Genomic DNA, 15,585 nt, shown 5'->3' with positions numbered 1-15,585 from the left:
TTTTTTTTTTTTTCCATCCTCAGTTATTCTTGGCTATGTTGCTATGTTCAGCTATATTTCATCTGATCTTCTATTAATTAGATTTGAACATTTATAATTATCATCATCATTGCCAACACCATCATGATAATCATCTCATCATATTTCTAAGGAATACATCATTTGGGGCAATGGGATTATGATGTTATTTTTCTTGTAGGTTGTACAACGATTAAAAGGGTTTTATTTTTCCTCTGAGGTGGTATGTTCTCGTCTTCGCTCCATGAAATATAATTATCGTTTACGAACCAAGATACAGTATTAGTGCTGAGTATATTGAAAAAAAAACACAAACTGCAAACAATATATTGCTATGCAGTGAGGTAGAATGTCAGCGAGCGGCAGGGGACAAAACTTCACAACTTTCCCCACACACCTTCTTCTAGTGTTTGAAACACAAAGGGCCCGATGGCCTTCCCGTCCTCGGCGGCCTTCGCCAAGGGGCCGGTGAAGGCGGTGACCATCACAGAATAGAGCGAGAACGCCGTCAAGTTGGTTACAACCACCGTGGTCAGCTCTCCCGGCGCTCGGATGGACGAGTAATTCAAACCGGGACCGTCCACCTTGTGGCGCAGGAGTTGCAAATATTACAGTACATGATAAATACCAACTTCATCAGCATTTACACTTTGTGAGTCAGAGAAATGACCTGCACGAGATAAGATGTCGGTCCAGAAATAATGTCTGGAGGGTCCCAGTCTATACGAAGGCTCCCGGAGGTGGGCAGCACCCTGATATCACGTGGAGCAGCATCTGGGTCTGACGGATAGACACACACAATTTTTTTTTTTTCCCTTTCCATTCCTGCTTCACTCATTAATTCCATTCCCCCATGACATTTCAAATTTCAAAGATTATGGAGAAGCATTACAGCTTTTACGTTGCATCAATATAAAAATGTGAACAGTGATTAATGGGTGCTACTTTTTTTTTTTTTAACGGGGCTGTGATGCTGGGTGTTCCTAATGACATGTCCAGTGAGAGTATGGCTCTGACTCCACTGTCATAAGGATATAAGATGTTGTTTCAATTGTTTTCTTACTGCCGGCGAGGGTCCGTGCATACTTCCACTCCGTATATTCTCCAACTCCTGCATTGGTCACTGCTGCCATTTTGAAACGGTAGTGTCTGTACTTAGCCAGAGGATGGACCGTGACACGGGGGCCCTCTTCTGAAGCGTTGACCGACACGGTGACACTTGACTCCACGCAACCCGAGGGCGGTTCTTCATCAAGGATTAGGACGTCGGGTTCGCATTTAGTGTCGAGCAACTCTGTGACCAGGCGGTACTCCTTTAGCAAGCCCGGGATGGAAAGTGGGGGAACCCATTCCAGTGTCACGTTGTTGGCTGTGACCTGAGAGATGGCGAGGGAGCGAGGGGCAGATGGCGCTAAACAAAAAAGATCAGGATTAAGGATTACATTGAACATCCACTCTTTTGGTTTTTCAGTTCTCTGAAAGGATTACAATCATGGTGTATGTACCTGACTCAGAAAGAGTAGAAGCAGTGCAATTGATTTGCTCTCCGTGTCCTGCGGAGTTGATCGCGGTGACACTGAGTGTATACTCCTGGTCCGGCAGCAGTCCAGTCACTGTGTGTTCTGCTGTGTTGACCCGGTATGAGTCCACCTCCATTACGATCTCATAAAAGAGGATCTGGCCGTTTGGGTTGACCGGAGGATCCCACGATAACTGAATGGAATCCCAGCTGATTCCGGAACACGACAGGTTCCCCACAGCTTCTGACACTGCAGACATATTGATCGTCAAAAATGATCTCAAATAATGATTTATCGCTGTCTCCCAGAAGGGGGGGACGTCTACTTTTTTTTATTCAGTCTAAGACAAGGCAGCGGTTGCATTGGCATAGAAGATTACAGAAATCTAGATGAGAAAATGCCCTTCAAATGAGCTTTGAGCTTTCATTGAACCTAACTTATCTCCAATTAGTTAAGCTGGCTTAAAAATATGTCGCTAAAAATTTACTCATTCTTTATCTCACGAGTCGGGAAAATAAACTGTAATTATCTATATCATTAGCTCTGAACTTTGGAAAACATTAAAAAAAGGGGTTAGATATGCAACTTTGCTTAGAATGTCCAGCAAAGTGACTAGCGTAGCTTTTTAGTACTCACTCACATAAGTGTCGCATTAGCTCAGGCAGTTAAATAACAAGAGAGTTAAAAAAAAAAAGTACACCAGCGGCAAATTGACTTAGACCAAGCTTGTAACTTCATTTTTGTGTAAATTAAATGTAATCAAAATGATATAATTGCAGGATTTAAATATTTTGAATCTGTTCCAGCCCTCCAATTATTACGGTTAATTATGATAAATTGTCCTCGATTGTATAAAAACATAACAAAACATTCTAAAAGAGAATGTAAAGAAACAAACTGCTATTATACAGTGCAACTACTCTATGTACTGAAGTGTGAGAAGTTGGGTAGTGAGTGACAGAGCTGGAGTTGGATTTGCTGGTTATTTCAGAGTGAGAGTCTGGGAGTGAGTCTTGCATCTTCCCACAATTGTTCTCATTTTGTATACTGCGTGTGCTTCATTTGGTTGATTAAATAACAGAGTGCATCAGCGACTGTGGCACTCCTCGCCCACATGCATTAGAGTACTTTATTTGCGGCCTATCTTAAACCTGCTTAAAATGTATCTAACAACAAAAAGCTGAACGCAATTCAAAAATAATCCAAGCAACGGTTCGTTAATGCGGGCACTCAAAGTTATTTGTACTTGTTTAGCTCAAGTGGCTAAGGAACAAGAAAGTCTAATTATCCTTGTAATTTGCTCAGCAATGCAGAAATTCCATTTAGTACATTTATTTTAGCACGAGCATCCAGCAGAATGACTACTGTAGTTTTTAGCACGTACTGAACCTCACATAATTAGGTAGTATTAACAGAGCCAGTTTAAAAAAATATATTTGCACTCAATTTCTTAACCTAATTATCTCCAACATTTACTCCAAACAAAGAAAAGCCATCAAAGTGAGATAATAATTTGTTACTTTGCTGTTGGTGTTAGCATGCTATAGCTTTATGGCTACTAGCTCATGAATTCAAACTCAACATTAGCCTTAGAAGTACATGTCACACAGGTTGTTTGCGCGAGCGCACTAGTGTGTATATCACGGCTAAAATTCCACTTACTGATTTCCGATTCGGCATTTTATTTTGTTCATTTTCAACTCAGTAATACATACAGGTAGATACGCTCATTCTGTTAAAAATAGTTTTACGGGGCCGGGGGGAGATCTTGTTCCATTAGGGGAAAAGGATATAGCATGACATTGCTGCATCATTATTCGCAAAGTGTATATGTGATATTTTTCTTATTTTTTCTTACCTGACTCGTTGGTGGTGAAGGTCACCGGGCTGCTAAACTGGTTGCCATGGCCTACTCGCGTGTAACTGTAAACACTGATCTCGTAAGAACGATGAGGCCTGAAGCCGGAGATGTACCCGGCGGTTGATGGACCGGACGAATTCTGTAATTTTGCACACACATGCACGTACACACACGCACACACACACACGCACACGCGCACACACACACACACACACACACACACACACACACACACACACACACACACACACACACACACACGAGCACACACACACACATGCACGTACACACACGCACACACACACACACGCACACGCGCACACACACACACACACACACACACACACACACACACACACACACACACACACACACACACACACACACACACACACACGCACACGTTAGGCACCCAATCCTGATTACTTGCTGATGATATCTTATTGTATGCGCACGTGCTGGTGAATACAATGTTAACTTGGAGAGGCATCTGGAGTGTGAAATTAGAGCCGCTAATCCGTGTGACAGGTGTGTTTTTGCCGAGCGGATCTCCCGAGTGCACTTTCATGTTTTCGGTAATACGGACTGGGCTTCCGGCGTGTGAAATTGACTGTACCCGGTGTGTGACGGTGTGTGTGATGAGTTCTCGGATCCGGAAGCCGTACTGCAGGACCACCCCGTTGGGCTCCAGGGGGGGCTCCCAGCTCAGCCACACGGACACGGCCGTGTAGTTGAAAATGGTCAGGTTGCGGGGAGGGGACATGGGGCCTGGAACACAAAAATGTCATAATGCAATGGGGATTGTATTATCAATCATATTGCAAAGTACTATGGTCATTATTCTTTACAGTACATGTATTAACTGTACAAGCAAGATTTGTGGCAGGCCCATGGCTACCTCACCATGAGAACGGGCCTTCTTGCAATGCCCTGAGCATCTGACAGTTCCTGGCCTAGAAGAAAATCACAGCGCTGGAGCAACCTCCCGACTCATTTAACCTGGCTCTATCAGATTTTTCCTCTCTGCCAATCTCAAGGGGATTATTAAGAGGACTTGTTTTGAAGACATGGACAACATCAAGATGACGGTGATGACGGAGATGCGGAAGACCCTGGAAGAATCTTTCCAGGAGTGCATGAAGACGTGGCAGGGAAAGCTGGGAAAGTGTGTTAGGGGAGATTACTTTAAAGGGGAAAACTTTTTATTTCAAATATATATTTTGTGACACCAATCCTGGAATTTGTCTCCGACATCTTGATGGATCATTTGATAGATCGTAGTAGTGCTCCGAAATGAGTGTGGCAGCTAAACAATCCGTCTTGTGGTGCATTTTTCTCGTTGGTATTTTTTGATCTGAGGCTACCATTGAAAAGTGAAAAACAGGCATCTGATTTGCTTTTTTGTGTGTCAGATTAAAATAGAACAAATGATTGAATGTTCTTAAGGATTGTGAAGTCTTTCATAAACTGCACACATAGCGTTGCCATTTCACCTAAAGACAATATGAATGTCTGTATAGAAATTCTACAAGACTGATCACGGACACACACACACACACACACACACACACACACACACACACACACACCGAGGGTCACAACATGAACACTTACCCCCCTCATCAGTGTGCAGCATCAGGAGGAGCGCTGGCCCTGAGCCTTTACGAGTCGCTGCAGTGACGCTCAGGTTGTAAGCTGTGTAGGGCAGCAGATTTGTGAGCGTGAAGGAGCTCTCGGGGGTCTGCATATTGTTGGAGCCCCCGGGGCCAAACAGCGTAAGGGTGTACTCTGTGATTTCCCCATTGGCCTCGAAGGGGCGCTGCCACGCCACGACAATGGAGGATGACGACAGGTTCGCGGCCGAGACGAGCAACGGGGCAGAACTCGGGACTGAGAGCGAAAACACGTACATAGATGTCACATATTTATGAACAATGGCCATGGTATGAACTCACCATCATCATCCGTCCTAAGGTACAGGGTGCTGGTGTGGTTATGGGCGGGGCCTGCCCCGGTCGCCGGGGTAACGGTCAACACATAAGGGAAATACTTCCGAAGTTTGGTGAAGAGGAAGACGGTGTCGGTGGTGGTACGCTTGATGGTTTTGTTGACCACAGGAGAGGCTTGATTGTGTACAAGTGGGATGACGCCAGCCTCCTGCAAAGTGAGGATGTAGTGGGGACGGCCGTTGGGCTCCAGGGGAGGGTCCCAGCTCACGATGATGGCGGTGGAGCTGAAGATCTGAGCGGTCAGGTTGTGGACCGAGTCGGAGGGCACTGAAGGGAAGACGGGGTTGGATACCATTACAGTCTTATTGAATGACCTTATATATATATATATATATTTTTTTTTTTTATGAAAGGGGACATATTATGGAAAATTGACTTTTTCATAGCTTGTATTCAAATAGTTACGTCTCTGGAGTGCTGTGAGTTTTTGTGAAATATGACAATTCTAATTTATTTGATGGCCATGGCCCGAGGTTACACTGTCTGAAACATTTGTCACATGTCAAAGCACAAAGGTAAGCAGAGCTGCATTGATTTTTGTGTCTTGGCAATTTGGTACAGATAATTGTCGTGTACCCATCTGTGAAAAGTGTCTTTATGGGCGCTCATTTTTCCGGCCCATTGTTACACAACATCCCCAACCGAAGACGCAGATACCAAATGCAAAGCCTGCCAATGTTATTTCGACCCCTGGCAACGCTTAATATGTCTCCTTTAATGTGAATGTGAACGATTCAGTCATCATTTGTCACAATCGTCATGATAGCAGCAGTCTTGCGTTTAACAGGCAACAACAGAAAACGGTGGAAATGTGGAAACATCCATCAAAGAGACAGTGACAGAAGACAAAAAAGGAAATTTGCCTTTAGGGATGGAAAGGAAAGGTTGGGAAGACAATACTCATCCTGCATGTTTAACCTGAGAAGCATGGGAAGGGTAAATGTAATATTTAAGCTCAATTAGTGGGGAGGCCAGGTATGTGTGGAGTGAGTGCCTAGGGGGGGAACGAACCCCCCGCTGGGCTTGGCTGAGTGGCAGAGACAAGGCGGCGTGGTGGTCCGCTGCTTGGCCGAGAATGGAGCGGCTAGATCACAGGCAGAGATACATAGTCAGTTACCAGACGTCATCATTTCATGACCATTCTTAGCCAGTGCATGTTTGTCGAGTTGGGGCTAAAACACTGGACGCTGTCTGCACCCTTTTCCACAAAATCACATAAAAACAAAGCCTTTGACGTCAACGTGTTCACGCCATCAAAGTGGGGTTCAAGTGAAAATCACATGGCTGCGGGAGAATGCCCGTAGCCATGGCAACAAGGCAACCTCGGCGGCACGAGGGTAGCGTGCGAATCCCGCTCACGAGACCTGTCAGCCTTTGTTATTCCTCTGTCATCGAGTGCTTTTGCACTCTCACTTTGTTCTTTTTCCCTTCTAATCTCACTTCACTTTCATCCTGCTAAGTGAAAGGAAATACAAACTGGTTGTCCTCGGGGCAAAAAAAAAAAAAACGAGCCAGTTTGCCAGACGGAGAGTTATCTCCTTTCACTGAGCAGCCCAAGCAGAGTTTTTATGTCATTTTTTGGGGAGGTGAAAGGAGAATTTTGAAAAAGGTGTGCAGAGGCAGCCTCCAGTGAGACTACGACTGGATGTGATCATTTATACGCTCACCAGACACTTTATTAGGAACACCTACACCATCTAATCAGAGTAAATTCAAAAATTGAATTCAATTAAAAAATGTTGCTTTTGCAAAGCTGCTCTCTTTTGATGTTCAGGGGAAAAAAAATAATAAATTGAAGATTTTTCTCTGCTGTCAAGTTACGTTCATTAGTGCATCCTGGACTGGTTGCCAGCCAATCGCACGGCACGTGTACACATACACTGTCGACAATTTAAATTTACACTGATAGGCAATTTGGACTCTATTTCATCTTTGGAGAAAATCCATACAAACTCAACACGGAGAGGTTGTAAAGGAGATTCAAACCTTGATATCCTGTTTGTGTGGGCAGTCAGGCCACAGTTTTAAACTAAAACAGAAAATCATTTTTTCACTCCCTACATTATTTATTGTTCTCCAAACAAACCGGTACAATCTTTGTAAAGAAATTATTTTCATTATCTTAAATCCGCTCTCACAAGATTATGTAGGTGAACCTAATGATAAGGCCGGTGCGGAATTCTGCCTTTTGTTTCATATCTCGGTGTTTGTGTGTATCCGACTGACCATCGTCAGGTAGGAGCAAGTTAAGCGGCTCGCTCCGGACTCCTCCGTCCCCACGCACATTGCTCGAAGTCATCCACACTGTGTAGTTAGTGCCCCCGATAAGACCAGTCAGAGTCCAGGAGAGGAGCGTGTCCGCTGATACAGGGACGGACCCATCTGAAACCAGAACTTCCTGAAACAGGACAGAATGATATGAGTGGCAATGTTTTTTTCACATCCCCAGGTGAAACGTTCAAAATCCTCCAAGTTTCTTGACAGACACTTGGAAACATAAAGCTTCGGCTCTCTCGGCGGGCTCGTGTGCCTCACCTGTTGGGCCACAGTGCCGTTGTCAGCATAGTAAATTGTATAGCGAAAAATAACGATTCCACTGGGTTCAGCCGGTGGATACCACAGCAAGGTTACAGTGGAGATCGTCACGTTTGCAAAAGTCACATTCTGGGGTGGCTCAAGGGGCTCTGAGACACAAATGATGATCAGAGGCAGTTTCATACAAAGTTAGCAAATGTGTTGACGACACGCTCGTTGCTGTGGCACCTGCATCTGCGATAATGTAGGCCCGCAACCCTCCGTCTCCCAGCCTGGTCCAGCTGGAGACGGACGCGTTGTAGAGACCCTCAAAGTCCATATTTATAACCAATGACGTCGCAGTCACATTGTGCAGCAGATCCATTGTCTCGTTCCTGACAAAAGACGTAAGCGAAACACATTGTAACCATTCTTGCTTGCACATACAGACACCGCATAGGAACTCACCATACTCTGACAACGTAGTAGAGTATGTCCGAATTGGCTTCGAGTGGCGGTTGCCAGGACAGCTCGACCTCAGAGTCGGATAACTTCCTGGCGTGGAGGAATTGAGGAGGTGTGTCTGGAGCTGCGATGTGGGAGAGAAACTGCCCCGTCATGTAACAACAACAACAACAATAGAATCTAGGGAAAACCTGTGGCAATTGAACCTCGAGGATCTTTTGCTGCTAGAATTGAAAAAAATAAAATGGTTAGTTGTCACCCGACCTGATGGAGGAAGAAGCATATGGAAGGAAAAGACGGAGAAAGGAAATAGAGGAATTAAGACCCCGCTCCCTGACTGCTACCCATGATTCCATCCGTCCATCTCACCGTCCTCCAGCGTGGTGATGTTGAGCGGCTGTGTGCTGAAGTTCCCCGGCCCGGCCCGTGTATGTGCCAGCACCGTGACGCGATAGCGCGCATACTTTCTCAAGTGGGTCAGGTGCAGGAAGTTGGTAGGGGAGGTGAGGTTGAGGTAGTGGGTGGAATTCCACAACTCCAAGCTGTAGTGGGTTATGATGCCATTGGGCACCAATGGAGGCAGCCAGGTCACGTTCACCTCGTTGGGACTGAGCGAATCGTAGGAGAGGCTGTATGGAGGGCTGCCCGGCACTGGAAGCAACACAGAAGATTGTCTACTTTCTGATTCTGACGAGACATTCGATTTTTGGAATTTTCCGTCAACCCACCATCCTCCCCAGACAATACACTTAAATAGTCCGAAGTGTGGTTGCCGTGGCCGAAACGTGTGAAGGCCATCACAGAGACGTTATAGTAGGTGAAGGGCCTCAGGTGCGTCAGAGTGACTCTGCTAATGGAGGTGTTCACTGAATTGGAATACGACCGGTTCTCATAGAGGACCGTGTATTGTTGGATCACCCCGTTAGCTTTTACTGGCGCAGACCAGCTCAGGGTGGCAGTTGACGAGCTGGTGTCCAACACGGTGAGGTTTAATGGAGGGGAATCCGGTTCTGAGGGGAAAATAATTGACAGTTACTTCAGCTCATGTGTCAGACTCACTGCAATAGAACGAAATATGCCAGAGTGTGACCAACATTTTTTCATCACTTTATGTTTTACCCCTTATGTTTTACAGCACATCTATTTGGGCAATTCTAGTTCATGTTCCAGACACATACCGTCCTCTAATGTGAAAACCAAGATGCCATCTTCCTGGGATATCAAGCTCTGACCCGCAGCTGTAGACGCCGCCACATGTAGAAAATAACCAGTATACTTTTCCAAATCTGTGAATGACAGATTACAAAGTACACATCTGACACCTGTGTAGAACAGTGTGTTCTCGTAGGATGAGCAACCTACCTGTTATCATTATGCTGGTAGAGTTTGTGACCCACTTCAGACTCTGACCGCTGTGCAGTGCGAGGCCGTAGACGGTGTAATGCGTGATTCGCCCGTTGGGGTTCAGTGGCTCCGCCCAGGTCACAAGTATGGAGGTGGAGCTGATGTTTTGGTAGGAAAGTTCCAGGACTGAGCTGGGGACTACATGACACACATAACCAATAAAATGATTGCTGGAAAAATAATCTGGGATAAAGTAGGGAGCCCGAACGAGTGAACCACAATATATTATATTTTTCGAGCTATGAGGCGCACCAGATTAATTATCTTTGTGAAGCATTGAATGTTAAACAGTTTATTCTAATTCGACTTCTTCTTTCCCCAATCTCCAAGCATGTTCAATTTTTGGGCGGCAGCTATTGGAAGCCGCCTGTGTTGTTCACCTCTCGGTCCCACAGTCTGCAATAATATTGTCCCACACGTTAATATGCTCAGCTCGCATTTAGTCTGACCGTTGCATCAAGGAAGCATTTTTTGCTTGTATGTCATCATTTGTCGACATATGTCAATTTGTAGTTGGTTTGCATGAGTAGTACTACATGTCCCATGATTCTTGGTCACAGAAATTCCAGCATGAGGAAAACATGTATGCCTGACAGTAAAACAATACAGTAGTGTGGTGATACCACAGAGGACAGAACTTTTAGGCTGGTAAACAGTTACGGCAATATACCTTGCTCTCGGGTCTTCTCTGTGATGTCGGCGGCGGGCCCTTCGCCCACCATAGTGGAGGCGGAGACCCGAAACGTATACTCAGTGAAAGGTTCAAGGTCAGACACCAGGTAATAGAGCTCGTCCGTCGACAGGTCCAGCACCTCCTCTCGTACTGTTATGCCTGCAGCATGTCCAGGTGGATAAAAAACGATTTCGGCAATCAGGTCTTGTTGGCTGTTTTGAATCCAGACAGTTGAGAGATTTCATTTGGTATTTCTGTGTGGTACTGTCTTTCCTGTTCAGTTGTCGAGGCTGTACCTGGACTTCCAGAAGCCACCGCACGTCCCGTATTAGATGCGAGACGAGTGGACAAGCGCAAGGTGCCTGAGGTGTGAGTGAGGTAGGATGATTCTGTTGTCAAGTCGTCGTCTGGCATCGTCAGCCAGGGCGGAGGCGTAATAGGCGGCACAGCTGTCGCAGAAAAAGCTGTGGTGGGAGGCTGAAATGAACGGTAAGTATTGCTGGGTGTCTCTGTGACCTTGAGGGCAACAGAGGGGTTAAAATCCTGGATTGCTTGAGCATTGGTCCTTTGCTCAACGCTTCTGAGTTGAGTGAAGGCCGGGTTGAAGGAGGTGATGCTGGTTGACTGTTTGGGATCAAAGGTCCAAGCAGGCTCAGCGTTCCTCTTACGCCGCTCTGGATTGACATCCTGATTGGGGGTGAGTGACTCACCATCATAAGCACCATTTGTGTTGGTATTCTGTGGGGAAGAAATAAAAGGTTTACAGATGATTTTACACCACTCACAAAGAGTCTTTTCAAAGAACCTTTCAAACATTTTGATACCCTCAAATTAAGATGAGCTGTAAATAATATTGTGCATTCTGAAATCACACGTAAAAGCTGAATATCCCTAAAGTTTTGTTGGTTTTGCAGCACAATCATTCGAAAACGAGGCAGCTTACCAGCTCGCCGACGAAGGTGATATCCTGTAACAGAGTGTCGTTCAGCAGGACCTGCAGTCTGTACTGAGTGATCGGACCGTTTGGCTGCGCCGGACTTCTCCAGTTCACACGGACAGAAATGGCATCTTCTGCGATGGCCACCAGGTCTTGAACAGCGCTGGGCGCTAATACCACCAAGGAGGCAGACTGTCAACTGGGGCCATTTTATTTTATTTTATTGTCTCTTGTGAGCTAATTCAGCAAATGCCTTCTTATCAGTTGTCTCTATTGCCCAATTCTCAGTTGTCACCTTCAGCCGACGTCCTCACATCCTCCTGAGCAAGCGGACCCACTTCTCCAGCCGCTTTGGCCCCCAGCTCCACTGTGTACTTGGTGTACGGAACCAGGCCGGTTAATGAGAATCGCATCTCCGATGTGCTGTTTTCGTACAAATATCCTACGAGCAGATGAGTTAAACTATTTCACTGCTCTCTTTTCATGCAGAGTCAATAAGTACTGACCTGTAGGCCCGTACAGGAAGAGCACGTAGGTGAATTTCCCAGTGATGATGGTGGGAGAGTTCCAGGCGAGGGATATCGATCGAGACGTCACGTTCAATAAGGAGAAGTTTTGTGGAGGGTCTTCTGGGGCTGTAATGCACATAGACACAGACAAAATATTTCCCCTCATATATTAAAGAAAACAAAATAACAGAGATAGAGCATTAAATCAATATTGGGCTCATGGACCTGCAGTGTAAAGTCTTAAGTCCCCCCCCCCCCACCCCCGTACCTGACTCCGGCATGCGGACCATGGTGGAGGCAATCTGTCCCTCCCCGTCAGACGTGAAGGCAGACACTTCAAAAAGATAAGCAGTGTAGGGCCGAAGCTGATCGACCCCTACTGAGATGGGCACGCTCCAGGCGGCTGCAGGGGGCACGGCAGTGAGAGTGTAAGGTGGAGACCCCGCCGTCATTTCCAAGGGGCTGATGGTCGCTTGAGACAGAATATCTGCTGCATCCTAAACAAATAAGAACACGCGCGGGTAGAAATGGTCCTGGTATTAATTTTATTGTCTAAGCTGAATGATTGAAGTGAAATGGTCCATTTCGACTTAGTTGGTCCCAAAGTTAGTATTTATTCACTGAAAATCTTTCTTGACCTATCTATGCCAGCGACGTATAGTGACAGTCGGAACAATTACTGGAAATGTTCTTCCATTCAATGGCAAAAGGTTGAATTATGCTGAGTATGCTTTTCTTCAGACCTTGTGCAACTTTGGTGACCAGCCTTCGTATTCGTCTTCTTCAGAGACGTTTGCGAGCAGTTGTCTTGCCAGCAGGCAGATTTGACAGGCGGCATGCGCAGAAAGCCCAGCGACACCAAAACTGCACAATATCTGAACTAAGTCTTTTGTTTGTGTTGGTTTGTTTGTTTAATTGAAGTTGTAAATTGGAATTATTGTGATCTCCAAATATTAAAATACAATTATTTATATATTGCATTATTTTTCATTGCTCAAAATACGTGTCATGGTAATCTTATACTTCAAATGTGCTTTAATAGGCTCAATAAAGGTTGTGAAACACGGATCTACAAATTGGCAGCGGCAGGTCAATTTTAAAGGGCGCACATTGCAGTGAGGCAGCGTCCCCGTCATGATGTCCTCGGCGTTGACCAGCAGGTTCCGCACCGTCTGGCCCGTGCGAGCGAGCTTGGCCTTTACGGCAAACTTTGTGATGAGACCGTTGATGCGGTGGGGGAGGAACCACTTGACCGACACTGAGGTGTGATTCTGGGCAAAGGCGGTTAGGTTGGTCACCAGGCCTGGAGCTACATTCAGCACACACACACACACACACACAATTGTACACACTTCCATAGAGCCATTTCTTAAACGGAGAATCGTGTGTGTGTGAGTACTCACGGGACTCATTGGTGGTTGTGTAGACGGGTTTACTGAATGGTCCCATGCCAGCAGGAGAAGAGGCTGCCACCTAAAGGCGCAAAGTTGGATGGTAGTGCATCACATGAATGCTAACACTGTGATGACATCCCATGAAGTGTACCGTAAGCTTCTTTTTACTTGGTTTGGTGACCTAGTAATGATTCTTAGGTCTAACATGTCCCGGGGACACATGATCTGAAGTTGGCTTTTTAATAGCTTGTATACAAATAGTTGGGTCTCTGGTGTTCGAACCAAAGTTAATCTTTTCCGCTGTTACATAACAGTTTAATAATAAATTTGCTTAATACCAGCCTCCAGACCAAGTTTATTCTCGTACGACCTAGTAGTGATGGTAGGTGAAGATCCAGACCCACTTTTAAGCAAAGGCCAGAGTCCCCCCCATAATGTAGCTGCACCGTCATAGAAACAACCACTCATGAATCTCCCATTGGGGTGATGCCCCTTCTACCATGTCCAAAGCCAAAAGGTAAGCAGAGCTGCATTGAGTTTTATTGGATACCCAGATGAGTGAAATTTTGTTTATGAGACCCCTGTCCTGCCCCCATCCCGAATACTAGGGCTCCACTTGTTCAAAATCATAGCTCCACCCCCTATTGTCATGGTGGTGAAATATTTACTAGCCATTGGCCTAGCGGTGGTTAAAACGGGGTGTGGACCATTCTCCCAAAGTTGGGTAATTTCAGCAAGACAACAAAAAAAAAAAAGCGTTTTTAGTGTGTTGTAATTCTTGATCTTTGGAATATTGTGAGGAAAACATCATAGATATGTTCATAAAACACTTGGGAACCGTTTTAAATTGTGTAAAAGAAAAACAATAACAGGTATCCTTTAACAGCACTGTTGTTGTAATCTGACACACAGAGACACACGCACAAATAGTAGGTCTACATACAGTATAATCACAGTGTGCCACCAAGGCTTTTACAGGACATTTGTATAAGGGTCAGTGTGGGTTAATGAATTCTCCAAACTATCGTCACTTTGTCACTGTCACATTCATTTGGTCATGTGAAAAGAGCCGCAGCTGATCCATAGCTCTGTTTACCTGATTAATAATGCAATTGGGATCAATTACCGACATTGAGCCTGAACGAGAGGCCGCTTGCAGGATGAGAGCGAGATGGATGTTGAACACATTCCAGGTGGACTTAAAAACAACCAAACTGTCTGGCGATTCACTTTACTCCACGTATTGCACCACACTAACAGCCGATTGACACAGAAATCAATAAGGGAATTTGGGTTTCACAGTTTCAGGGTTTAGTGCCTTGCTCAAAGGAAGCATGAAGATCTCTCCAATAACTCACCACATGTTTTTCTCATGCTCCCACAGACTTCAGCAACGTTATATATTTGCACTGTAAACATATGACTCGGGACTACAAAGCAAATGTAGCAGATGAAAGAACTTGAGACTGAAGGGGGTAAATTCACTTGAGGAACAAATGTTGTCTTTGCGCAAGGAACTGAAAACTGAATGAAACCCTGCACTGTCTGGGCATCAGTTTAATTTACAAAATTCTGTACCCGATAACATGGCAAGCTGTCCACTGTAGTAATCGCTGTCTCTGAAAGGGTTAAAATGTCTCGACTATAACATATTGTGACTCGAAGGCCACAGATGTGATTCGCTGATGGGAAGTGGAAGTAATATTCAGTGAAATGGATCAGAAGAAATGCTCATACAAAGTGACAATAAAGGAGTGCAACTATCAAGTTTTATGTATTGCAGCATTAACGTGGAGCGTGTCCTCTGTCACGAGTACCTGAATGTGATACGTGGAACCTGAGGTGAAATCAGTGAGCAGAGTCTCCGGGACATCCAGGTACTTGGTTACTTGTGTGAAGACGGGATCCGGGTAGGGACACACTTCCTTGTACCTAAGAAGTATGAAGACTTCTCAACTCACTGCATACTTATATATTCTGATCCCACATGCATCACTAAGTAGACATACCTGATGACATAGCCGTCAATATCACTGGTATCAGGAGGCATGGTCCAGGAGAGCAGAATCCCGTTGGAGCCTACAGGATGCCCTTTTAGTCTTGAGGGCGGACCAGGAACTGGAGAGCAACGGGTTACTATTCAGTCACTTGAGATGAATCAATTTATGGGTGACATAAAACCATGATTTAAAAAAAATTCCAGTGGTTATAGTGTAGGGTTCCTGATTATATATACCATACATTTTATATTTCTATCATATATATATATATATATATATAT

At 45.2% G+C, this 15,585-nt stretch overlaps 1 protein-coding gene across 1 annotated transcript in view; it reads right to left on the bottom strand.

The window, feature by feature from the left end:
- ptprq (protein tyrosine phosphatase receptor type Q) overlaps positions 1-15,585 on the bottom strand; it is a 47,449-nt gene that overhangs the window by 12,924 nt on the left and 18,940 nt on the right. The window contains 26 exon segments of the mRNA XM_019890354.1: positions 416-602; positions 689-798; positions 1,082-1,429; positions 1,524-1,787; positions 3,397-3,538; positions 4,016-4,167; positions 5,014-5,289; positions 5,355-5,675; positions 7,635-7,806; positions 7,944-8,092; positions 8,172-8,317; positions 8,391-8,511; positions 8,757-9,038; positions 9,116-9,397; positions 9,566-9,673; positions 9,750-9,929; positions 10,462-10,623; positions 10,761-11,202; positions 11,408-11,571; positions 11,697-11,843; positions 11,908-12,036; positions 12,179-12,407; positions 13,020-13,219; positions 13,314-13,383; positions 15,122-15,236; positions 15,314-15,422. Of these exon segments, the coding sequence (XP_019745913.1) occupies positions 416-602; positions 689-798; positions 1,082-1,429; positions 1,524-1,787; positions 3,397-3,538; positions 4,016-4,167; positions 5,014-5,289; positions 5,355-5,675; positions 7,635-7,806; positions 7,944-8,092; positions 8,172-8,317; positions 8,391-8,511; positions 8,757-9,038; positions 9,116-9,397; positions 9,566-9,673; positions 9,750-9,929; positions 10,462-10,623; positions 10,761-11,202; positions 11,408-11,571; positions 11,697-11,843; positions 11,908-12,036; positions 12,179-12,407; positions 13,020-13,219; positions 13,314-13,383; positions 15,122-15,236; positions 15,314-15,422 (5,007 nt within the window).

This window comes from Hippocampus comes, unplaced genomic scaffold (assembly GCF_001891065.2).
Source record: "Hippocampus comes isolate QL1 unplaced genomic scaffold, H_comes_QL1_v1.1 scaffold88, whole genome shotgun sequence".
Lineage (NCBI taxonomy): Eukaryota > Metazoa > Chordata > Actinopteri > Syngnathiformes > Syngnathidae > Hippocampus > Hippocampus comes.
Note: the sequence above shows the minus strand (reverse complement) of the source record. Positions and strands in the feature narration are given on the sequence as shown.